Here is a 24,359-nt window from a genome sequence, read left to right as displayed (position 1 = left end):
TCAATTGCAACAGCTGGAAGGTATCTTCCATATCTATCAGTAGAATCTTGTGGCTGGCCTTGCTCCCGCTGTTGTACGTCGATAGTCCAGGAGTACGGCTAATTTCGACAACAGCTTAGTGTAAGCTCGGTTCAGTGAGAAGTTAAACCATTGTCCATTTACGCAGAGGTGATCATGTAGACGCACTAGCTACACGGGTTTATTTAGTTCTGAGAACCAATCAACCCAAAAATAAATGGTTACCCCAAGTAAAATTGATTTCGAAAGCACAATAGGGTTATACCTCATTTATGGCATTGAATATTTAAAACTTCAAGCTGACTAGCCGTCTGAGAAGTGTAGACATTTTAAATAGAGGTCTTAACTGTTTAATTTGGACGAAGTATCTAGTATTTTTGCAGAATTTAGCTTCCTCAAGTATCCACATTCAAGGATTGAGTACTAGTCCCTAGCACCGCGGAGAGGTATCTGCTTATTGCTAGAGGGAGCACCGGATACACCTCGCGGGGCTCAGGGCAGCGAGGGAATGAGCACCGAATACACCTCGCGGGGCTCAGGGCAGCGAGGGAATGAGCACCGAATACACCTCGCGGGGCTCAGGGCAGCGAGGGAATGAGCACCGAATACACCTCGCGGGGCTCATGGCAGCGAGGATGCACTAAGATGACAGAATCCGAGCGCATGAAGACTTCGGAAGATAATGGGTACATCTGTCCAATTTATCTCCCACGACTAGGGTGCCTTGCAAAAGCCATAGACGCAATACCAGCCTCCCTTTTCAATGGCAAGCGTCATATCAGTGCCGACTGTCCAATAAGCTCGTCAAGCTCCTTGATCCCTGCCAAAGGGTCTGTTCGTTCTAAACAACCCCTTAACTAAATGGACGCAATTATCTTGTCAAGTTGGGAAAGTCCAGCTTTCAATGCAACACAAAAGAATCGCACAGAATATTAGCTCTGGCGTTGAGCTGGTCTTGGTCCAGGCCGGATCCACGCAACATGTGGTCAACGTTGGCCAACCCCTACGGTTTCCGTTGTAACGTAATCATAACCATACGCCCCACTACATTATAAAAGAGAATTTCTTCGAGATAGACCGCAAAGTTTCTCTTAATCTCTATTTCCAGCGTCCAACTTATGATGGCAGTTCTCTCACACCAGCCGGGAATGTACAGAGCCGAGCTGTCGAGGCTATTCGGGGAGAGCGAAGAGCAGAACAGCAATGTTTCATCCCAACAACAAAAGGATCCGATGTCGTTGCTGCCAAACGATTCCTATTCCTCGGGGCCAGCCAATCGACCATCCGGGGGACGAGGTAAGCCAGGCCCGCCGCCAAAATGAAGCCAGCTAACCTGAAATGTGAAATAGGATCGGACGTTCATTCCGCAAACAATCAATCCTTGACACCCGAATCATGGAAACAGTAAGATATAGCTCCAGCTCAATGTATGACAGTACATACTAATCAATGGCCACGAGTTAGGCTTGACACGCAAGTAAAGTGAGATTCTCTGGCATCTCCTCCGAAGTGGTGAAGAAGCCTTAGTGCAACATATAATGTTGACAGAATTTCAGATTGATCGAAAACAGTGTGATCACTATCGCACAAGAACGCAGAGATGACAAGTCTATTGTCACGGAGCTCAAAGAAGCGGTCGGTGAGATGAAAGAGATGCTAGCGGCAATAAACACTCGCTTAGACCAAGTGTGCAAGGAAAAGGGGGAGTCAACTACGCAGCGTAATCCATCGCGCAAAAGAAGGAGAGCACCCATGCCGGATAAAAGTAGTATTCGTTTTCGTGACCAAGAAATGAACCTGTCCGACTGAGTGGCATTAAGCCCCTCCCCACCAATCAAGTAACATGCTGGCTCCTTACTCATTTAGGTTCTCACGTCAGACCCCGTTCTCGCGGGCGGCAAATTCGTGCAGTTTTTTGTTACGGTTCCAAAGGGCCGCGGCTTGGAGGAATCTGGTACGGTAAATACATGTACAGCAACACTGAACGATAAGGAAACGGGCTTCGGACATATGCGTCCTCCCTTGCTACGGGCCATAACGGATCCCCATTTGTGGATCTCTGGTGGAAACTCATCGACTAATTTGTAGCTAGCGTACATGCTAGACATTAGCTGAGGGGACGCGTGCTTGCGTGTGCTCCGGGTCATGGTGGGTCAGCATACCGAAAACGTTAAAGCTTGTTCTTAGTTTAGGCTCGGCAGAGCGTGTTACTCATTCGGAGTGTACCGTAATATATCGGAGGGGGCGTTCCCCCCGAACAGGCCGCGGACCACACACAATCGAACGGATGTAGATCATCGGTGCAGGTTTCATGTAGGGTCTAGTAGTTCAGATCATCCCAGTTGGCTAGCGTCTCCGCCTGTTAACTCGGCATTTTAGCACGATTGAAAGCTCTTATGCCAACCCCGATGCCAGCGGAGATGGCAATAGCAAACTACGGGTTTTCCAACTCCGAGTCGACAGGACGAAGCATGCCGTAAATCGAGGGAGGTTACGGTTACAAAAAATACGGGTGGTCTCGGATTCAACTTGGCTTGGCTGAACCCTTAAATGGAGCTGCTACTGTACATCGACTCTGAACATGAAACTATACTGCGAACAGATTTCCACAGTCCAACCCACTAAATCTAGAACGACTCATCGCTCGCTGCCGAAAGATAGCAATCTATATCCTCCCAGACTGATGAGGACAGGGGTTCTAGATCTGAAAGAACCGTTACCGGCATAGCTGACCCTGCAGGTATAAGATACGTCGTCTTGGATTTGTGTCTCGAGGGAAAAAGTAGCGACTTACCATCATCGGAGTCCATTTCCATAGACTGTGACGAGTGCAAAGAAGAGGTTTCCAGGGAGACCTGCAAATTTTGAACCATCTGCCACAGCTCTGGGTCAGGCGATCCCACCCTGAGAATAGGAGGAGATTCAGGTAGATCACGAGGTTTTCGTCGTAGCAAATACTGTCTCCGACGCTTCTTGGTGCCACCGGGCACCAACGGTCTTTGTTGCTTGCGCCCCTTACGCAAAAGCTGGTACTTTTTACCCCGGAGAGACTCGACAGACCGGACCACACGATGTTGTAGGAAGTATGCTCTCGATTTACCCTCCCATGACAGATGCCGATTTCGGTATAACCACGGCAAGAGATTATCCGTTTCAGACTGAGACCAGCTGATTGCATGACCGCGAGCCATCATACCAGAGAGGGTCGGTGTACCACAGAAGAAATATTGAGAAAAATAGCAAGGGGAGTAAACAGAAGAGAGACGTAGTAAGGGAAGTAAAAGTAGTTTATGTACGTGGTGCAACGGTGAGATATTCAGGCAATGCCGTAATGAGACGCAACATGAATTCGCTATTTTTTATTTTTCCCCGAACAGGTACACCTGGGTACAGTACCAAAATTCATGCTCTGTTCAGTCAAGAGCGAAAGGCATTCCAATCTCAAACGTTTAAACGTTTGGTATTCCGGAAGTGAAGCTCGACACGGGTCCTGCCTCATTATTCTCGGACCCACCCATCATTTGCTAGTATGTGGAATGCACCAGGCCTCACGACCTTTCTGAAACCCCCTCCTCTGCCATACACCTAGTGGTACAGTAAGGATCATTCATAATCCACCAGCAAAGCAATAATAGGAAAAACCGGTTGTGATCGGACGTTTTCCTCTACATTTAGGTTGATCTCTTCACAAATCAATAATACAACATCGCGTTGCGTTCTCCAACCGCTCTACTACGAATTCTTGCGTCTAGATTCCATTTTATCACACACGGGCCGGGGCGGTAGAGACAAAGGCCTGTCGACGGTCTAGTAGTCACCAGTCCCTTTTGAGTACAGCCGTTTTTTCATGATTTTCATATTCCGGGCCCTTTTAATTGTAACATTGCTGGGGTGACCAGCCAGAAAAGAAAGGTAGTAGGGAAACTAATCCCGGCCAATTTCCGCAATTTCACATATATCCTCCTCTTTACCCAAAGAAAAGCATCCAGGTTCTGCCCTTCATCAAATTTCCTGTTGCTATCACCGCTGGCGCCCTGAAATCGCAAATATATCCTTTGATACCAAAAGTCGACATGTCAGAGAATTGGGCGCTTGCGGTCAACACGAGGCCAAATCTCAGGCTTCAGCTAGAACAAATGTTGAACCCATATGCCTCTGAGTCTGAGTACGCATCAAGCCCACCTGAGTCGGTTGTAGACTCCACCGAAGGCGACGGGTTGATTCAGTTCGAGGGTGATCAGGGCGAAAGCGAGCTACTGGGCGAGGAGAACGATGGGAGCGTTGGAGAAGCGGATCCGAACTGGTCCGTGCAGATGACAGGCATAGAAAACGATGCCCAAGAGGATCAGCGGTCCCAAGCGCAATCAAGCTCGGACGTTGCGGAAGATCCACGTGCACTGGTTCTTCGTGCCTGTGCCAAGTGGGTTAATTGATCATGAAAATTGTTTGTTCGGTCGGCTAACGTACATCCAGCCTGAATGTCCGAGTTGAGTATGACATGCTGCTCTGTCTAAATTAGCCTGTATAACGAGCGCCTCTAACAATCACCCTCGAAGCAGATTTACCGAAGAATGCTGCAAAAGTCAGAGTAGCTGGAACGCCGAGATGCAAACCAACGCGGAAAGTCATCGATCTCGACTGGCTGATGTTGAGAAAAAGCTTACGGAGATTGAGACTATTTTGAAAGAGCTGATGAGCAGAGTGACGATTATGGAGAGAACGAGAGACGATTGCGGGGAGAGCACGGGAAAACTTGCTCCGAAGAGGGTCGGAAAACAAGCTACTGTAAAGCGCCGGACGGCCTAATGTATAGACTAGTCCTGAACAATTGACAACTGCAAAAACTACCGCTTCAGAGCCGAATTGTTACACTACGTTCGCTGAGCAAAATTCAAGAAGAGCCATCCGAAACACGCACGGAATACTCGTGGTCGTACTTCCCTTCAAAGCTAGATCGGACTGTTCAATGCCCATTACCTGCCGTATGGGGCCGATAGTCAAAGATGATTTTATACAGTTTTTTAAGACACTTTCTCCTTTCCGAAGAGTGGGTCATTTGTCGGACGCTGCCGTATCCCGGAAGATCAAATTCGCTTGGAGCGCCTTCTTTCCCGCTAGTTCGCCTGACTCCACCAGGAACTCAACCAAGGATCGATAAATAATAGACCGATGTAAATTTCCGTGCCCCGTGTCTCCACCCAAAGTCCAGAACGCCCATCAAGCAGATCCTCATCATGACTTCAAAAACGAACTTTGCTTTTGCAGAGAATGAATTTACTAGTCGATTATTTATTACGGTGACGGCAGGCCTTAGTGAACCACTAATCACAACAATTACCAGGTAAGAATCAACCCTTGGTGTCGTACCAGAGAATTGCATAATAGCAAGTCATAAGTGTCCTTTGGGCACAAGAGGTATGAGATCGTATGCCAACAGGAGTCGTTGTCGAGCTTTCTGGTCCTCTCCAGTGTTCTCGTGGCTGTGAAGAGCTCCTACCTGTTTTGGTCAAACGCTGCTGATCACCAGAAACGATGCCAGTTAGTGTGAATAGCAAACTCGGTACAAGATGGGTCAGCTACACTGGCCTAACCGAGCAAGGGAGTCCAAGGTGATCAAACATCATTTCCCCGTGCCGTCGCCAGAGCTGTAACAATTTTTTTGGAAACGGGGAAGCGGCAGCAGGGTCCCGGTGTGGCTCCCCGAAGTAAGACCTGGAGTAACATTGCGAAACGCGACATTTTGCTATGACCAAAAATCGGAAAATCTCGTTTGCTCAACTCCGTGAGTCCCTATTATGTGGGGCGATTGGTTTCGGGGGCTGATGCACAAAGTACGGAGGCCCAGACTAGCCGCGAGGGCTGCTCGTTGGCCGATGCGTGGCCGATTCGTGTCCACCTTCTCAAGAGTCTCTCCTCGCAACTATGTCTCCCATCAGAGCAAGGGAGCTGGATTTCCACTGCAGCAGTTCTCTCGCCTGAGTGATCCTTCACCGTTGGGTTGGGCAAGTGATTCACTGATACTGTGTAAAAAACCAGAAGAGCCTGCGGCAACGGCCACAGAGGGCTAGCCGGTCGAAGTCTAGAGTTGAAGTACACGATTGTGCTGTCCCGGGGGATCTGCGTGGCTGGGGCCACATTGGGGACCATGTCCGATAAACAGAGATCCTCCTTGCATACAAGCGGTATTCCGGTACCTACGCCCCGGCAGGCCACCGCGTCTAACGGGCCTTTGTCCCGCGGCTGCCTGCCTGTCAACTGGTTCTCTGGTGTCCAATCGACAACAACAGGTTGCAATACGGTTGCAACCGTGGCTGACACACGTTAGAAAATGAAATAAAGATAACGGCTGCAACATATCTCCTTCTCTAGAATGGTTTGCATCCAGTCGGTGTCAGAGCCAAGCCGGGGAGGAAAAAGGGAGAGGCGTGGGGACGAACCGCGAGCCGTGGATCCCGTTACACGATCCAATGGCTCATTGGCTACGGGGCCCGCGTAGATCCAGAGCGATCACGAACGTGCCCCTGGGGCCGTGCTCCTCACACAGTCGTTTTTACTGGTGGATCTGCCTGGGCCGGGGTCCACCTTGAATTCGAAAGCCCGACAACAATCTTGCCTTCTTGTATATGTGCTCGTATGCTACTAAATCGGGGATCTGAGGAAATCTCGGTCTAATATCACCAATAGTTCAATTATTTTGATTACTATTAGACAGAAGTTCCCGACATAGTACAGCAGGCGCTTCCAGCGCAGCGCTTTTGACATAATCACCCGACTTCCAAGTCAAGACAAAGCTGGATACTGACCCGGCAGCGGTGGTACTTGCGGCGTGTTCAATGCGAAATTATTTGTGACTGCGAAGCCCGACAGAACGCTCGGATCCAGCATTCCGAATGATACATTAGGATTCGACCATGAGTCCTGGATCACTCCATCTCCCGGTAGTTGTTTCCCCATATATCGGTTCTCAAAAGCCTGTAGTTCTTCCCGCAAAGTATTCCCAGTTAAGAACAAGCCGCGTATCCGACTGAAAATCGGCTGGATTTCACTCCAAGCAACATAGTCTCGCTGGTTATGCTGGGCATCGTGAAGTTGCTGTTTGAGCTGAGACGCTTCGCTTTCAAGTTTCTGGCATGTGGTGATGGCAGACTCCGTATTTGTGACAGATTGGCGGAGCTGGTCAGCCACTTGGGCTTTTTCCACTCTAAGTTGATGAATCAACTGAGAAGAATCGTGTGCCTGTTGATCCTTCTCCGTGCTGAGCCGTTCGACCTCTTGTTTTAGTAGATGGATCTCGTTTTCCGCTCTGTCCAGGAGCTTGTCGCATGCTTGACGGATATCGATCTTGACTTGGGCTTTGGGTGACATTGTCCCAGCAGGTGGTGACGACGTCTAGACCTTGTCAGACTGATGCTTCTCTGCTCCCAACTTAATGGAAGCGGAACAATCATCACATACCTGGGTTGAACGTGATTTCACGACGCGGTTAGGTGGCTCGGATCCGTTTCTAGGTCCAGGTGTGACAGGGTCCTTGGAGCGACGAGAAGCGATGCCCGATCCATCAGACTTTGAGAAAGACTTGGAAGATCCTTTGGTCATCTGATTGCGGGAGGACGGTGGAGCTTTTGCCATGTTGGAATTTGCCTTTTGCTGGTAGCAGCTTAAACGGAGTAATCCAGGAGGCTTGAGAAGACCAAGTCAAAGAACGAGACTTGGTGACCAACCTGGGTCTTTAAGTGGCCAGGGGTGGACGAAAAACAGTATATTTTGTCTGAATTCACCAGAAGTCGATCCCATCGCCCATCACGTTTTGTGTCAACGCCTGACTTTGACTTCCGCGGATCGAGCAGCCCCGACGCACCGACCCGCGATGGGACTGGCGGGGCCAACGGTTTCCACCATAGCTGTAAAGAAAGTCAGTTTGAGCTTCCCTCATCCGGTGGCCTGGTGAGGGGGTGAAAGTGGTCGGTTACACAGCACCTGGCATTTAAACAGGGCATCTCAGCGTTTATCTCCTGTGGTCATTCACCATTCTTTCAACGGATGGGAAGATTCCACCGTTCTGGCAGCGCAAGCCTGTCTATACTCTTAGCGTGCTGCGAGCAGTTTCTTTTCTGACTTCAATTTATCTAGCATTGAGATTCAGGACGAACATTTAGTAAGGTAGTGGTCTCAGCGTGGGTACGTGCCCACGTGATGTAACTGTCATGACAAAGCCCGCGTATGAATTTATTGTATTGCCATTCAAGCAAAGATATACCCGAATCATGGTGACGAGATACTCCCACCGTCTTTGGAGGTCGTGATGATTCAATCTCGGTTCTATCAGAGCCCAGTGGGGGACGGCATGTTACCAAGTCTACAGCCCAGCGAATACTGAGTCACGTTATGTTGCGACGTGGGATTTCTTAGCGAAGGCTAGGCCCGATCGAAACCAGGGGAGAATGAACCACTAGCGTTAATTTTGATGGGTGGTTCAAATTTTCAATTTCTTTTTCCTCGGCCGATTGATTGGCGTGAGCTCCGTAATTGGAAAATCATTTTGCTGACGGTCTCTCAATTGGACCTCCTTCCTAAATCGTAGAAAACACTAAAATCCTCGCGGAAGCGGACGGCTAAGGCCCCTATACCCATTTCCTGCCACCTCTGGATGAGGCCCATCGGGGATCGTACAACCTGGCTCCGCAGGCTTGACGAGATCATCTCAGCTTCTCGGAGGGAGGATACCCGCCACCCCCTTTTTCTTCTCCCAGTGGCTGCATTATCTGGCTTGGGGCCATGAGACTCTTGGTTCCTTGAAGCTGAAATGCCAGTAGCTGGAAAAATACAGAACTACCACGACGCTTAATTGTCGATGGGGGCTATTAGTTTGATGCTAATTCTTTACAAGGATATGTACAGCTAGCTACAGTGAAAAGCTTTTTGGTAAGGGGCACGGCTGGACGACAGAGCGCCGCACCGCGACATGGACATATCTCATGACTGTCTGATGGCCCACGAACCCGTGACAGCGACACCACCGGACCACAGTCTACGAGGTTAAGTGCATCCGAGGTAGATCACAAACTATTTTGGGAGAAGTCCAGAAGGATGTGCGCTGATCCTCCTGAAGGTCAAACGGAAAGGACATTACCACTTAATCAGGGCTGCGTGTCGTGTACGTTGGGAGTGTTAATGTTTAGATTTACATGTGACTCCAGGATAGAAAGCGAGGACAAAACAACAACGCCAACAATATGTTTATAGTATAAGCCACGTACAGTAAATCAGTACCACACGTAAACTCCAGATATCTTTCATTGGTGCTTCCAAGCGCCCAATGGCCCCTCAAGACGAATTCATTTCTGAGTCTTGCTCACGAGAGTGTACTCAAAAGAAGCCGTTTAGCTTATAAATTCAGAGCGATATGAGGGTTTCATTTCGGCTAGGTCGTCTGAAGACTGCTAAACTTGCCAACGTTGATATTCAGTGTTGGGGGTTATCCTTGTTCTTACTCTAGGGTTCTACGGTTTTTCTAGGCTGTGCTATAGTCGTATCCGCAAATAGGCGATATAAGAATGGTTTTAGAGCCCCTTCCGATGTAAGCTTCACGGCTCTGAAATACGTTGCAGAGAAACGAAACCCTTTTCAGCAAATCAAGCTGCTGGGACTAGTTTAACACGACAAGAGATGGAATCTGCATTTGCCGAACAGCGCCAGATTAGGCCTGATGTTTCATGTTTCGGGATGGACACTTCGGTAAGTATCTTTCAGCTCAGAAGCATGGTCTCTAACAAGGCTTCAGGAAATACTCCGTACTTTTACGAGGCTTGATGCTCGCGCGCTGCGGGCCGAACGAGCGCATGCGAAAACCGAGCAAGATCATAGATCTACTCAAGCAGCTCTGAAACAAGTGCATGAGGAGCTAGATCAAGTTTCTCGGCTGGCGGAGATCTTTTACGATCTCAGTCTCAGATTGGTGGACCATATGCTGGGGGAACGCGGATCCAAGGAGGATGGCCAAGACCAAAAGTCTGCTAGCACGATACTTGATATGGTGTTGAAACAAGTCGAACAGCAAGAATCGGAGACCGAAGTTGGCACGACCCGTGAGAGCTCAGTCACTACTGATGCGCGTGCTGCTGAAACGAACAGTTGAAGCCTGCTAGGCAACTCGTTTACAGGTCCACGTTTGTCTTCCGTGGTTCAACGGGCATGGCAGACAGCCAGATCGTGTATTTTGGGCGCTTTCTGTCAGTTAGTAACTATCTTCTTTAAACAAATGGATTACCTGCCGTGGAAGTATCTTGTAGCATAAGGAACCCCTCACCCTCTCCTTCCCTCACGAGATATAAATGATCACTTATGGCTTGTTCTAGCAAGACCTATTCCTAATACATCCCGCTTAGTTCTACTTCTGCGGCGTACAGTATGAGTAACCAGCACCTTCATCATATTCAAAAGCTTACAATGAAGCTTCAACGTGCTCTAGAGGAAGATCGCACACGCCTCGACCGGGTCCGGTCCGACCCAGGTGCCCTTGGAGATCCTTTCGAGTTGGAACGCACTCGGCGATCTGCTGCCCCATCGCCAGAAGCATTTCTGGGCGATGATCGAGGGGAGATTCAGGAAAAGCTGCTCGGAAACGGTCCGCATGGTCCTACATTAGGCTTTTGTGGGACTCTTGTATGCTAACCTCAACACAGAAGCGCGGTACAAAGGTCAAAACGAACAGAAGAAGGCTCCTCATAATTGCCTCACGGCTTGAAGTGTCTTGGTTTTAGCTTATATACTAGTTTTCAGAATAAAGGCAGTCAGGTGAAGAGAAGCAGTGTTATTACATGAGTGTTTTGCAATATAGGAGCTGTCTGAGGCTACTCGATAGTTAAATTCAAGACTCCCTGCCGTAAAATAAAAAACGAGAGAGTCTGTAACAATTTAAAACCTGGTCTTGACGCATTTGCGATTGGGCCAGCCTATCGCTGCGCGACGTTGGAGAGAAGAGTCTGCTTCTCTCGTGAGGCGCAGTCACCGCGTAGGTGACGTAAATCGCAGCCAGGCGCTCGTGTCGATCCGAAACGGTTGGCTGATATGCCCTTGTCGTTGCTGCAAGGCTTCTGTGTGGCTCGATAAAGTAGGCGTAGCAAGACTTTCTGTCTGGCCTCCGCGTCTATTCGATTGACATATCGAATGTTGGTCGCATTTTCCAGGTCGGAAACGATGGCGTCTGCATTCTGAGCACAGAAAGAACTTTCTCACAACTGCTAGCCTCTGCGCCGTCGAATAGCTCAACGAAAGATCCTGCATTGCCTGGAGACATACTGCACCGTCCACTCGGGATGATTTTGATACAATGTTCTGGCATCGCTTTCCGTCTTCGTCCATCCACATACACGCTTCACGGTGTAAAACGTCGCCAATCACTTGGTCCAGGGACCGGAGGGCACAGTCAAATTTGCCGTTTGTGTTCATGACAGCGGGTACAAAGGCTATGAAGGGGAGGCGTTGAAGCAATTGTGCGGTAGGTATTTTGATAGTGGTAAAGAGTATCCGAAAGGATAACCATCCCAATTTATAAAGAGGGCATTCACGACTTCATGAACTGCAGTGAGTGGTGGTTACCATCCCGGCCAACCAGGGTTCAAAAATTCCTCCATCAAAGAAAGTGCACTTATGTGAAAGACCAACGAGAAATTTAACTCCTGGATTGAATGATGTTGCTCCTAGAGACGGCGTCACTGGGTCCTGGGATCCCTTGGTGTGCTCCTAGGGGCCTTGCGTATCCTGGGATCTACCACCAGTGATGCTGGGAGTGAAGGAAACAAAAAGGCAGCCTGACCAACTTCTCGATTCCGGCAGCTTCCAACCCCAGTCAACAATTATAAAATGCCCGTTTATAGTCTTGAGCTCAGTCCGTCTATTGAATCAACGTTGGTTATCTCTCTACATTGCCGCCTCCGCATTTCCGCATATTAATGACCATGTCTCAACCATTATTCCTGTGGGATCCATTCGCGATCTGTGAAGGACCGCGCGAGAAAGACAGACTTTGCTGCGGCCTTACCAAGCGAGGAACTCGTTGCCAACTCCTCGTAACGGAGGACGTCCACAATGCCGGCGTGAAGATGCTGCATACCTTAGCATGCCAGCCCTTTGACCTCCCCGCTCTTCAGAACAAGCTGCCTGACATCGTCGCCCATTTTCTTTGCAAACGGTGGCATCGTAGACTTCAAGCGGACGAGGTCCGGAAGCAGTGGGAAGCAGCGACCATCCGCAATCAAGCCCAGGTACAAACACCCCGACACAGAAGCGTGACAAGAACTTCTGGGCGGGTACTATCTCCCGAAGGTCGCTTTCGTGGTGATCCAACGGAATTGAATAATCCAGGATCATCTGGCTGCCTGAACCCTCTTCAGTCAACGCCGACTAGAGAACCAGGAGAGTCGTCGCAGGCCTCTGATCCAGAACTGACAGAGGTAGCTTTGCGAGAGAATCGAGTTCCTTGGGTGATTTCAAGAGCCCGTCCGGCTGTGTTGTCTATCCAAACTGAAAGCGGCAATGACCGTGAAAAGGTCTTTCTTTGCCTACAGAGTTTCCGTCCAACGTCGAGTTTAAGACACGAGTGCTGTGGAGTTTGTCATGGGGAAGACCCGGATGAGCCTATAGTCCTAAAGTGTGAGAGATGCACTACGTATGTGCATTTGAACTGTATGTCGTTGTGGCTTCAGACTCGTGAACCAGGAAGCAAGTCCTCTTGTGTAATGTGGTACGTGACATCTTGTTTTTCAATGAAGCGGTTCCAGTAGCTAACCCACCAAGCAGTCGATGTGACAGACCATTCCACGCATACTATGACACGCCGACAGCCGAGGCCATATGGTCTCAACAGCAGCAGTCAGCTACGGGTACAGATGATTCGACTCGCACCACCACAACGCGGGACAATCCGCAGCCACTCGGCTCAACTACGACTCCTGTTGAGGTTGGCCTTTCGACTGCAAGTGGGTCGTTAGCGAGTGCGCACACGACACCTCACCCGCCAGAGCACGAAGAGTATCAGCGTCTACCCATTATCTCTGCGCCCGCAAATCCGCAGCCACCGCGCCGATCCTCTCGAGCGAGACGAGCTCCCAATCGTTACGAGCCGTAGATAATCTGCGCGAAACACGTTCGGACATATCATGGTACTGTGCTACGCCCACACGACAGATGTGGGATCCAACTCAGAAACACTGAGCACCTTCGAAGACATAATCATCCGCCATGGTGACGCTCGATAACCAGCGTGGCAAGAGATTGCCTCGTGGAGCTTGAACAGTTCCCTGCAAGAAATTCCGGGAGTTGTCTCGAAGCAGATATCACACCAAGACTACCGTTCTTAAACGGTCAATTGAGCGGTGATGTGGGGCGGGGGGAGATGGCTTAGGGCGTTTGTAATAGAGGCTACACACGATGGATACCCTTAGTTACCGAAGTCGCCTTAGTCAACAATCAGTCAGAGAAATTAAATCTCAGCAACCACTACGCAGTGCAGATGCTAGCCCAAAGGACTTCTTTGTAAATATATTTCTCGTCGCCCAGCATTCTTTAAAATCTGTGATCTGTAACATAGACGCCCCCATCTTCGCTCCATCGTTGCTTTCAGATATGAACTCCCAACATCGCCCGCCAACCATGTTGCTCGAATCACCGCCAGATTTTGGCCAAGTGGGAAAATCATCCCTCGCTATCTCGCCATCAGTTGAGCCTCCCGACGATCCTACGTTTGATTCAGCTAAACTTTCACCGGAGCCCCTGAGGTTGGTAAGCAAGAAACGGTCCGCAGTCCGAAAAATCAACGAAGATCCATGGCGGACGTATGAGCCAGGTATGCAGATATATCTCGGCCGAGAAGTAATACTTGCGCAACATCGGGAAAACAATATGGAGCTGGTCGATGTCCAAAAGCTTCAACAGACACCTTCTCCCGTCGAACCTATGCTACAATTCATGGGTCAGATCTCCCACTCAAGTTTCCCGAGTCTCAAGGAGTGTTTTGTCCACGATGGTTGCATATTTCTCGTCTGGGAGCCGCTGGAGCTTTCCGTTAGCCAGTTATTAGCGGTGAAGAGCCCCATCGCCGAGAGCGAACTGGCGGCAATCGTCCGGCCGGTAAGTGTTAAGATGCTAAATGATAGATCCCTTCGCTCACATCCGACAGGTTCTTGAGGGTATACAATACCTGCGTAGTTGCGGAAGGGCGCTGGCAACGCTGAGCGCCGATACCATATTACTGACAGAATCCGGTGAGGTCAAGATCGGTAGGTAAAGCTGCAGGCCGAGGTTGACCCAACAATGCTGATGATAGACTACCACAGCCGGAGTGGAGCGCAGCTGTGAACTCAGCAAGGCAGAGATGAATGCAGCCACGTTGAAGCTGTTTGCCTTGGCCGGGATTGTCGACAAGATAATCGGAAAGACCCTGCCGTCATATCCATGGAGCGGCGAGGCCAAAAGCCTATCCCGAGACCTGAAAACCTTGTCATTAGAGGAATTATTACAGGTAAGCTCCGCATCCAGTAATTTTGCGGCCAAGGCTGATCAGATAGAACAAACACTGGAAAAAACTGGCAGCCCCAGGAGCCCTGAGGATGTTAGCGAAGGTAGCCAACAAGACCGCCTACCATAGAGCGGACATTCTTGACCGCTCGGCGCCCCTCTGCTGAGAGCTCTCCTGAGAGGCCCGTGAACTGGAGGTGGGCGGCAGTCACGTGGAATGACACGCCGGGACTGTTATTGGAGCCATGTTTGCTGCCAGCCAATCGAAGAACCCTTTCGCCTGGATCACGAATAAACTTAGGTTTTCTGCCTTTCCTTTCCGTCTTCACAGACATATGATAAGCAAGGGCACTTCAACAGGTCCCGGCGCAGTTCGCTCTTGTTCATATTTCCAGCCAATTCTATCCGCCTTGTCTTTTGGGATTCGTTCGCCTAGGTGGATTAGCCCATTCTTGCATATAGTACCATACTGTATCAGTCTGCCAGAAGTACGGCAGCTCAGGATACCCCCGAAAGGTATGGTGTTCGCACGGTCCAGGGGTATAGATCTCAGATTGCCATGATCCTATAGATTAAGATATCCATGCAACATTTTTCGAGCGCCGTTATGCTCTCACTTGGTTGTGACACAAATCGTAGAGTCCGAGCGGGGAGACAAATGCAATGCTCAACTACCGGAGGCATAGAACGTTGTATGTCCAAATGTTGTCAACGCCCTCTCGATGAAACGACTCGCCGTTAGCCTCAGGTTCATCCCCTCACTACTCAATGTGGGCCATTACTAATTCCACGCTAGAGCAGAGTCTTCACAATTAATCTGAAGCAGTGGACGAAGAGCTCCCATTCGCGGGAAAGGATAGGACCTTAAGGTACAGACCTGTCGATGTGCTTTAAAGTTGTCCTCGGGCATTGGGACTCTCAGTACTCTGTACAATGTCTTCCTAAGCCGAAATTACGAACATTCGGTCAGATCCAGGTCGATTACCCCAAAGGTGATTTTTTTCATAGTGCCCACCTGAATCTATGCACTTTCCGCGAAGTTTGTCGAGACTTTTACGTGGAGATAATTGCATGTATACCTAAGCATCGATGTAGCCAAATTCAGGGACAACTGCACCCGAGTGACCTTGTCGGCCGGAGGCGTCTGCGATTCGGGATAAAGATAGTGTCGTTGTGCTTTGCAGCAGCGTTTATGAATAGTATCGGCTTCTTTTTAGTCCCCATTCGCCGCCTGCGAGCACTATACGTCGTCTGTTTGTAAATCATGTTGCGGTGTTGTTGGGAAGAGAGTCCTGGCGGGGCAATGTCTTGTCCTATATATATATACACATCATGATGCCATATAGGGTACCTCGGCAATGATATTTGGAATGAAAATTTCCATCATAAAAGAAGAATTCAGGACTTGTATTCCATAAAAAGACCAGCAGAGTTATGGTATTCTCAAATAAAAACGCGTAAAAACGCGTTGCTCCGTGAGATCGACGCGGTTCAGCTGGTGCGAAATGCTTCTTCCTAATCGAGGGGTTCAACTCCCGTCGGGGGTTCAACTTGAAGACGCTAACTATTTTTGGCTGGAATAAACCACGTGACAAAGCAGCCAGCCCAGCTTTGGTGTGCCAGCAAAGCTACGAGATTCAGGTGACTAATCACATATCCTGGCCAATCCTTTCTGTTTATCCGATTCGACCCTTTGTTTTGATAGGACTTGTATCGCTTCGTTGACCCTAGCCCTTGCATAGACCAGCTCAGCTTGAAGGTCTCTCGCCTGGGACTCACTGGCGCGGAGTTGATCTTGAATTCGAGCAGTTTCTGCTTTCAAATGACGAACCTCCCGCAACGACTCCTCCAAACCGCCCCGGGTCCGATCCAGCTCGGCTTCTAGATCACGATTTTTAGATTCTAGACTGCGGATCTGTGCAGTAAATGTCCTGGGTCCCTCCTCATCTCTGCGAGGGGGCTAATCAAAGCTCATTAGCACCATCAAGGCTGCGGGATGAATATCACCCACCTTATCCACTCCGTCCTCCTGATTCAAAAGGGATGACTGCAAGGTCTCCGGAGCAACGGCCTCGAGAGAGCGGCCGAGTTCCTCACATATAGACCGGTATATGCGGATCTTTCCATCGCTAAGGCTCGATTGTAACAGGTGTTTGCTGGGCTCGGTCACGGACCAGGCGTATCCGTCCTCGGGCCGTGGATGGAGGCGGACCTGATTTGGAGCGACGATGAGACCAAGTCTCAAATCTAAAGGATGTCAGTCTCTCCAGAACCGAAATTACCCGGGGACTTACGGATGTGCGCAGCCAAAGCTTCTCGGCATCTTGTTCTTTCCAGAGCGCGCCTTTCGTTGCTGGAGATAGCCATGGTCATCGTCGGACAAGTGGAAGATATCCTTTATCTATTGTTACAGGTTCAGAGAAGGAGCGAAGCCCGTCGTTTTCACTATGTCGTTTAAACCCCGTCCGTATAAACGGGATCTTCACCCGTTTAAACGTTGGGAAAGGTCGTTTCACATTTTTTATGATAGACGCAGAAGTCGGCCATCTAGACAGAAACTGGAACATTCCATAACGATTGCTCGACAAGCTCCAAAGGTCAAGCTGCATGTTCGCGCAGAATAAAAAGGAGATAGCTCCTACACATTGCACTGTTCAACCAGTGTCCCATACTGCCCTCGAGTATCGAATATGGCACGTGTTACCCGCCAAACAAGGCGTGAAAGCAAAGCCACCGCTGCCGACACTATATCATTACTTGAGTCTGCCTCTGAGAAACCCCCCTACGACGAAGAAACAAACATAAACCGGTGTCCGGAAAGGAGCCGAGTCGACTGCTTGGCGACCAGAAAAAAGCTCTTTTCCCACTGCGGCTGCAAGATTACGTTGGTTTAGAGGCATGGTGGGCGTCCTTCAAGACACCTGGTTCACAGGCAATGGGCTCGGAGTGCAACGAGGGCCGAGAGTCTTCTACGGGGGATAGCCGATTAGATTGGATGCGACGTCTACGCCCCAAGCCCCACCGGCAAAGTGCACTGGCAGGGTAGAGGATAGGAAGACGGCCCTCTGAAGGCACTTACTATAAACCAATTATTTCCAAGGCGAATAATTTCACCTCTTTTCCCCTCGAATGGTGCTCTTTCCCCCTTCGATAAGTCACCATTTGCCGGCTTCGTCTGCTGTTCAGACCAGTTTGTGGTTCGTCCGGACAGCGGAAATCCCGGTCCATTCTCTGAGCTTATTTAGCGCAGGACCTGCCCGTGCACAGGATTGGGGGCTAATAGCCAAGGTTTTCATTGGGTCCTTAGACGAGGGCCGCCCATTCGAGAAAGGGCCCCGCAACCCGAGTTCCCCGAAATTACGTGCATTTGCATAAGTAGCTTAGTGATTTATTTGACTTGTTTAAACCGTATCACATAGCTCCAGAATTTATATTACGTGATTTGCTAGATCAGGCAAGCGACAACTTTTAAGCTATTTCCAATTGATCCAATCTCTGTTTTGAATATGATCAAATCAAGAGCGCGGTTCTTATAAGTCATTTATATGTGCCCTGACTTGCCACTCCGTCTTTCTCGGAGCATTCCTTCATACAGACCTAGAAGATCTTCACCTATCACTGATATGCGCGCTTCTTCTGGCGGCCCTTTCCCAGGATGTTTCCACCAGGGGCCGCGTCCATCACAAGCGACTCCGCAGGCCAATCCTCCTGGTTCTCAGCCACGTGCCCGAGCAGTTCCGCTGCCCAATCCCGACTGCGTTGTTTGCTGTCGACCAATCGAACCGTCGAACCGTGAGAAAGAAACATGGAAGAGCTTCTATCAGCCGCTGGGTTTCGACACGAAAACTGGGGAGCTTCTAGCTGCTCAGCGGTACCAGCCAGGATGTAGCCAAGTACATATGCACTCCTGCTGTTGGGAGGTCGCGCAGAATGTTACGGACTTCATGCCCCTGAACCAGACTTCCCTGATGGACTTTGCTCGCCATCTTCTTAACCTCAAACCCTTTGCCACCCAAACCCCTTTCGATTGTGAGACGAATGACGTTGATCATGAGCTATGGGCAGAGACGCAGCACAACCCCGAGAGTGACACGAATGCTGATCACGAATGCCGGGGGATCCTGTCTTCCGCGGCCTTCAAGAAGATTACCCGTTGGCTGAAGCAGAACCCACTGACTGCCAATGTTGACGATGTTCAAAAGATTGACAAGTGTCTGGCATATTGTATTTCGAGGGGAATGCCGTATGCCCTGGCTTCCGACAAAGACATGAATATCAGGCCCAACCTCATGAGAGCGTTGCAGAATCTGCAGACAAGCGACGCATCTCGTTTTCCAAAAACTTACAACCTAAGAGTGGCATGGGACAATATTCAGAGCGCGCTTGATGCTATGAAGAGCTCACCGTTGCCACGAGTCTTGAGGCCTATCCCTGAATTGAATGCGTCTCGAAGAATTATCAAGTTCTGCATCCCGACAGAGAAATGTCACCGATTGACATTTTCTTTCATCAGAATGCAGATCAAACCATCCGGCCTGCAACCTTCTATGATTATTTCGGGATTCGGTTATGACGGGAAGGGCCTGGGATGCTGGGGAGAGAACCATATCCTTAGAGTTCAAGCCCTGAAGGGGCTGCATCTGGCTCGAGACAGTTTCGCTGGCTTTACAGCAATTCGCGTCAAGAACAATGAGAAATGGAGTGAATGGTTTGGCACACCTAGAGATGGTGTTGACGACCTTGAGCTTGAGTGGGAAACCAAGAAAAACTTGATCCTTCATTTCGATGTAGGTTGGCTTTGAAGCCCTCCGTACATTATATTCCTAGTTCTGCGGCTGACCGAAATAGAAAACGCTCAATCGAATTACGGGTGCTGGTATCAAGTCTCGGGTGTCCGACCTGCCTCTTTAGCGCAAAGCAGTCAGCCGGGCGAAACACCGGCCATCGATCAATTGAATGTTTGCCTCGCAAGGGTTCCATAGGCCAGCCGCCGATATCGCAAGGTCATTTGGAAGAAAGTAGCTTAGACAGACCAGTTCTTGTTTGTAAAGATTGCACCAACAACCACAGAATGGCTGTTTCTCAGACGTAATGCCCCTTAACGACGTCACTTGTTTAACCATGGTAGAAACCACCACACAGCATTGGAACAAAAACCACTTCATTCAAGTATACATTTTAAGCAACTCTTATTCTATAAAGGCACGACCGAGGCACGCTTTGACGTGCGGTTGTTGCCAAGATAAAAACTATGGTTCATTCACAATCTTTCTTCTGTCGCTTACTATGCCGAATGAAGAGATCCTGTTGTGTTTGCTGCATATGGGAAAGCTGAGGCTGTGGCTGGACTGCCGATGCCCCGGGGCTTTGCGGGCAGGGCTGTGCCCAAACCGGCAAAGTCTGTACATATCCTGCCTGCGATATGCGATCCAGGAGGTCTCTGACTTCAACCCATCCGCCGAAGACTGTTGGCTCTGGCGGGGCCCCGAAGAATGCTGATCGCTGGTTCAAGGCAATCATTGGAAAGTAGTTATTCGAGCAGTCCAAGTCGGTAAATACCACCCCTTTATTGCACTGCGAAGTTGTCAACTGCTCTGGACAGCCGCAGGGAGCGTACCCTTCCGTATACGTGACTAGTGCAGAAGCATTAAGTTGTTGACCATTTGGCAGTGTCCCAAGGCTAGTGTTTTGGTCGGATGGAGACTTACGTGCATCCCCGTGTAATAGTTCCAATCGTGTACTGGCGCACCTCTCCTCGTGCAACACAACATGGTATCCGACTCGGGACCGATACGCTTTCCGAAATGACTCCATCTCATTATCCTCCCACGTAATGGTGAGACCATTGATCTGAGCTATTCGCCCCAACGTGATACTATGCGGCATATGCCGCAGACGTTGTCTGATTTGTCGTATGACTCCATTCTCAGCTGCCCTCGTCATGGGTGCAAGCCGGAAAATCGTTGGTAGCACCTTCCGCAGGAGCTCTTCGATGATATGATCGCAGTAGAATGGTGCGTTGGGCCCAGCCATGTTATCAGGCAAATGATCCCGGCAGGGATACTTGTGATGCATGACATCAAAGTCCAACCACCTGTGGTGAACCTTGAGCACTTGATGCTCGAGATCAAAGAAGGTATCAATCGAAGGATCAGGAGCATCGACAAACGAAACTTCAATATGCTTTGTGCTGTCATAGAGAGCCATACATGATTTCAAAATTCTCTGAACCGTTATGGCGAAAGATGAGTTGGGAGCTGAACATGCCGGGGCGCTGTTGAATATTGCAATCAGCTCTTCCTCCGCTGTTCTGATCGGGGAACTTGACCGGAGCAAGTTCCACAGCGATTCTGGAATTCTGGCTGGCTTTTTCTTTAGGTCATCGCGGATCACGTCCGCATTCTGGAAGTAGTTAATCTGTGTTCTTACAACCGCCGAATGGGCGTACGGACCTTGGCGTGGCATGTTGCACTATAATAAAACTGCTCTTCATTTGCCTCCCCTAGGAGGTATTTCCAAACCAAAGATCTTGTGCTTGGCTCCAAGAGACGGTCTGCCAGTTCCACATCTGGGGCCCCTGGAGAGTTCCACAAAAGGTCCACGTAGAGGGGAAGTGCCGATGCTTCGTCCTGACGGATGGCGGCCTCCCACATTCTCCGCACGAGGTTGGGTTGCTCCTCTTTGTCAATCATCTCTAACCGGCCACGATGAGCTGCCACTGTCAAAAAATTATACCCAAATTTGTAAGCAGCAGTCCCGAAGGCCGAGCCTATCAACAGAATCCCCTTGCAATAAACTTTGCCACTATACCTTTTGTCGAGGATGATGTCTCCTACGTCAGTTTCAATGATCTGTACCGGGTAAGAAAGACCGCGGATATCGAGAGAGATCTCCAACCACCTTTTAAAAACGTCCAACGCGACCTTCTCACGCCTCCGGTTGCGCTCTGGACCAATCGTGATTGCAACATCCCTCTCGATACGCGAGCGCAATTGGGTCATGTCCGCAGTGGGGTCGGTATAGTGGTTGGAATTGACATGCTTGGATGGGCGAATGAGACAGCAAAACTGGAAGTTAGGTGGCCCGCGGCTTCGGAAGCTCCAGTCACAGCCATCGGCAGCCATGTGCACTTTATAACCCTCCCTGGCCATCACCATAGCGGCCAACTTCAAGCCTTCTCCGTAGCACCCAGAGAGACGGTCATTCCCTTTCTTGGAGGTTTGCCCGAGCTGAAGATCGTCAGGTCGAAGTGAAGCACAGCAATTGGCCAGAATCACGCGCCCCGCTTTTTTCTCATACTTGATAAATCCTAAAGCGCGGCCGCGCCGATCCGGACGAGAGAGGTCTGGTACGACGACCGTGATGGATATGCAGTCACGCTTGTTCTCGTACCGGGGCTGAAAATCTCGAATCTCGAGCTGAAATCTTTCAACAATCGCATCTTTCCTATTTCCAATTAGATGTTTGTCAGCCTTGAGGGAGGCAGCCTACCAGTTCTGGTACAGTTCCCGAAAAGCAGCGGTGAGTCGGTTGGTTGGTTGGTTGGTTGGTTGATGTCATTTACGCTGACCCCTCGCTCTGAAAGCGATATGCAGCATACTACCACTATTTAGATATCCGCGTAAATACATGTAGAGTGTTCCACTTCCTGAAGAAACGAACTTAGAGCCTCGTCACGGCCTGCCGTGGCCTAACTGCCGTTCCCATTGTTAGGCTGCCCTCGTGGCGCGCGACTCCAAAACCGCTGTGACGCCTCGGCGAAGTCCAAAACGGCCTTGACCGTCTTCGCCCTTGAGACGGTGTCTGGTTTACCTTTCTTACCTTCAGTTGAGCCTCCCAGCAGACTCGAGACGCTGCTGAACGCGTCCCCCACTTCCCTCCGTAACTCCCTTCGAATATCCTTCAAAGATGGACAGTCCACTAGCACATGGGTGACAGTTTCTTGTGCGCCGCACACGCAGTGGTCGTCGCCGCGGAAGCCAAAACTCTTGGCGTAGGTGGATAGCCAATTGTGGCCTGTACGTAGCTGCGTTAGCAGGTACGCCCGGTTCCTGGGTAGGCTCCCATATAGCCTCCTCGTGTAGGCTGCTGGTAGCGTGCCGTCGATCTTCCGTAGGTGACTGCCTTTACTGGATGATCTCCATTCCTGTTCCCACTGACTGAGGATACCAACGCGCAGGCGTGCACTCTCCCTCGAGAGCAGCGGGCGGAACGTGTGGGTTTTGCCTGGGGACGCGGCGTCTTTGGCTAGTCGATCCGCAGTGTCGTTTCCAGGGTTATTGCAGTGCCCTGGCACCCATTGGAGACGGAGGGCAACCCCCTCGGCTTGGACCTCTGTGGCAGCTTGCAGGATCGCGTGCACGATCCGCTGGCCCGGTTTGTTCTTTGGGTTCTGAGCCGCCTGCAGGGCTGATCTACTGTCGCATAGGATCGTTGCTGTTTTTTGTGTACTGCCTAAGCTTGGCTGCTGACAGGCGATCTTGAACACCGTGCTGATGGCGTAGAAGATGCCAATGAGCTCCGCTACGTGAACCGACCATCGGTCCATTGGGCCCACCTGGACCTGTTGTGATTCGATAACCTGCAGGTTGTCGTCGAGTGCCACCACCGCCGCTCCCAGATAACCCTCGCGTCCAGAGGCATCTGAGTAGACCACAATGTCTGACATCGATCGCGCGGTTTCGGCTCGTTCAACGGCCGTTTCTCGATCCGATCCAACCTCAATCTCCGCAAAGGGTTCCTCTCGCCACGGTGCTAGCGGGCTTGGGTCAATCGTTTCTAGTTCATCCAATCTCTGCAAGTCCATGGTCTTTAGGGCTTCCGCTAGTGGGAACCTGGCGTAGTTTCCGATATTGTTCCTCCGTCTCTGGGCTCGGAGGAGCGCGCTCCAAATAGGATGCTTGCGGGGTAGAGTGTGGAGTCTCGCGATAGTGTGTTGGGCTCGGCGGCGGAGGCGGAGGTGAGTTGGGAGGACGTGCGCTTCTACTTCTAGGGTAGTGGTCGCTACTGTCTTGAACGCTGACAGGATACGGATCAGAGGGGCTCTCTGAACTGTGTTTAGGTGGCGTAGGTGGACTTTATCACGCAGAGGGTCATGCCAGACCGTTGACGAATAGTCGACTACTGGTGTGATGCATGCTTGATATATTTGTCGCATCTGTTCTGGGCGTAGATGTCGTAGTCCTGCCAGAGCGATAGCCACCTTGGTGGCACGTTTAATGGCTTGCTGTACGTGCTCTTTCCACCGCAACTCATGGTCGAACATCACACCCAGTAACTTGGCTGTGGGGGATGGTTTGACTGTCTTCCCGTTTATGACTACTTGCCCTTGCAGTTGCTCGCTTTTTCTCCTAGTGAAGTGGATAAGCTCGGTCTTTTCGGCCGCGAAGCAGGACCCAGTCCGTCGCGCCCACGCTTCGATGCGAGGGATGTCCTCGGACTGAATTTTGGCCAAGTTCTCCTCGGCCGAGCGGCCTACTCGCCAGCGGAAGTAGTCATCTATGAAGGCTGATGCGCCACCACGAAAGGTGACCGGTTGGTCGACGAGATCGGAGTTAAAGAAGGTGAACAGAATAGGTGAGAGTGGCGAGCCTTGTGCGAGTCCCGCGTTGACAAGCAGCGCGACCTCAGTACGGAAGTCGTCAAATCCTATGCTGGCGAAGCGGTCGGTCATAAAGCTCGCAATCCACCTTCTGGCGATGGCTGGTATTCCCTTTGCTCGGAGGCGGGCGTCGAGGCTGATTTTGTTGACTCCGTTGAAGGCACCCTTCTGATCGAACGCAATTAGCGTCACGACTCCAAGTTTATACCAAGCTTGGTCAATCGCA

General features: G+C 50.3%; 11 protein-coding genes across 11 annotated transcripts; 6 read left to right on the top strand and 5 right to left on the bottom strand.

Annotated features, from left to right (window-relative positions):
* Window positions 1–2,645: 2,645 nt before the first annotated feature.
* On the bottom strand, window positions 2,646–3,209 carry N7458_002563 (uncharacterized protein; the record flags this gene model as incomplete). The annotated part of the gene is made up of 2 exons (XM_056905946.1): window positions 2,646–2,665; window positions 2,813–3,209. The coding sequence occupies 2 exons, from the start codon at window positions 3,207–3,209 to the stop codon at window positions 2,646–2,648; spliced, it is 417 nt and encodes a 138-aa protein (XP_056770053.1).
* An 882-nt stretch (window positions 3,210–4,091) lies between these two features.
* N7458_002562 (uncharacterized protein) lies at window positions 4,092–4,451 on the top strand (the record flags this gene model as incomplete). Its single annotated transcript, XM_056905945.1, has 1 exon — window positions 4,092–4,451. One exon carries the CDS (start codon window positions 4,092–4,094, stop codon window positions 4,449–4,451), a length of 360 nt encoding a protein of 119 aa, XP_056770052.1.
* Window positions 4,452–6,798: 2,347 nt separating this feature from the next.
* N7458_002561 (uncharacterized protein) lies at window positions 6,799–7,383 on the bottom strand (the record flags this gene model as incomplete). Its single annotated transcript, XM_056905944.1, has 1 exon — window positions 6,799–7,383. One exon carries the CDS (start codon window positions 7,381–7,383, stop codon window positions 6,799–6,801), a length of 585 nt encoding a protein of 194 aa, XP_056770051.1.
* Window positions 7,384–9,741: 2,358 nt separating this feature from the next.
* Window positions 9,742–10,153, top strand: N7458_002560 (uncharacterized protein; the record flags this gene model as incomplete). Its single annotated transcript, XM_056905943.1, has 2 exons — window positions 9,742–9,753; window positions 9,800–10,153. The coding sequence occupies 2 exons, from the start codon at window positions 9,742–9,744 to the stop codon at window positions 10,151–10,153; spliced, it is 366 nt and encodes a 121-aa protein (XP_056770050.1).
* A 311-nt stretch (window positions 10,154–10,464) lies between these two features.
* On the top strand, window positions 10,465–10,762 carry N7458_002559 (uncharacterized protein; the record flags this gene model as incomplete). Its single annotated transcript, XM_056905942.1, has 2 exons — window positions 10,465–10,642; window positions 10,701–10,762. The coding sequence occupies 2 exons, from the start codon at window positions 10,465–10,467 to the stop codon at window positions 10,760–10,762; spliced, it is 240 nt and encodes a 79-aa protein (XP_056770049.1).
* A 208-nt stretch (window positions 10,763–10,970) lies between these two features.
* N7458_002558 (uncharacterized protein) lies at window positions 10,971–11,466 on the bottom strand (the record flags this gene model as incomplete). Its single annotated transcript, XM_056905941.1, has 2 exons — window positions 10,971–11,228; window positions 11,317–11,466. The coding sequence occupies 2 exons, from the start codon at window positions 11,464–11,466 to the stop codon at window positions 10,971–10,973; spliced, it is 408 nt and encodes a 135-aa protein (XP_056770048.1).
* Window positions 11,467–11,975: 509 nt separating this feature from the next.
* N7458_002557 (uncharacterized protein) lies at window positions 11,976–13,144 on the top strand (the record flags this gene model as incomplete). The annotated part of the gene is made up of 2 exons (XM_056905940.1): window positions 11,976–12,667; window positions 12,829–13,144. The coding sequence occupies 2 exons, from the start codon at window positions 11,976–11,978 to the stop codon at window positions 13,142–13,144; spliced, it is 1,008 nt and encodes a 335-aa protein (XP_056770047.1).
* A 524-nt stretch (window positions 13,145–13,668) lies between these two features.
* On the top strand, window positions 13,669–14,536 carry N7458_002556 (uncharacterized protein; the record flags this gene model as incomplete). Its single annotated transcript, XM_056905939.1, has 3 exons — window positions 13,669–14,145; window positions 14,195–14,294; window positions 14,352–14,536. Coding segments are annotated over 3 exons (762 nt in total), but the record flags the coding sequence as incomplete, so codon positions are not given.
* A 1,641-nt stretch (window positions 14,537–16,177) lies between these two features.
* On the bottom strand, window positions 16,178–16,899 carry N7458_002555 (uncharacterized protein; the record flags this gene model as incomplete). The annotated part of the gene is made up of 3 exons (XM_056905938.1): window positions 16,178–16,492; window positions 16,544–16,779; window positions 16,827–16,899. The coding sequence occupies 3 exons, from the start codon at window positions 16,897–16,899 to the stop codon at window positions 16,178–16,180; spliced, it is 624 nt and encodes a 207-aa protein (XP_056770045.1).
* A 1,256-nt stretch (window positions 16,900–18,155) lies between these two features.
* N7458_002554 (uncharacterized protein) lies at window positions 18,156–19,443 on the top strand (the record flags this gene model as incomplete). Its single annotated transcript, XM_056905937.1, has 2 exons — window positions 18,156–19,319; window positions 19,381–19,443. 2 exons carry the CDS (start codon window positions 18,156–18,158, stop codon window positions 19,441–19,443), a joined length of 1,227 nt encoding a protein of 408 aa, XP_056770044.1.
* A 345-nt stretch (window positions 19,444–19,788) lies between these two features.
* N7458_002553 (uncharacterized protein) lies at window positions 19,789–21,973 on the bottom strand (the record flags this gene model as incomplete). Its single annotated transcript, XM_056905936.1, has 4 exons — window positions 19,789–20,165; window positions 20,241–20,934; window positions 20,985–21,877; window positions 21,925–21,973. The coding sequence occupies 4 exons, from the start codon at window positions 21,971–21,973 to the stop codon at window positions 19,789–19,791; spliced, it is 2,013 nt and encodes a 670-aa protein (XP_056770043.1).
* Window positions 21,974–24,359: the final 2,386 nt, after the last annotated feature.

The sequence above is a fragment of the Penicillium daleae genome (genome assembly GCF_028827525.1).
Source record: "Penicillium daleae strain IBT 16125 chromosome Unknown utg000002l_segment0_segment0, whole genome shotgun sequence".
NCBI classification, from domain to species: Eukaryota; Fungi; Ascomycota; class Eurotiomycetes; order Eurotiales; family Aspergillaceae; genus Penicillium; species Penicillium daleae.
This window is presented reverse-complemented; position numbering and strand designations above follow the sequence as displayed.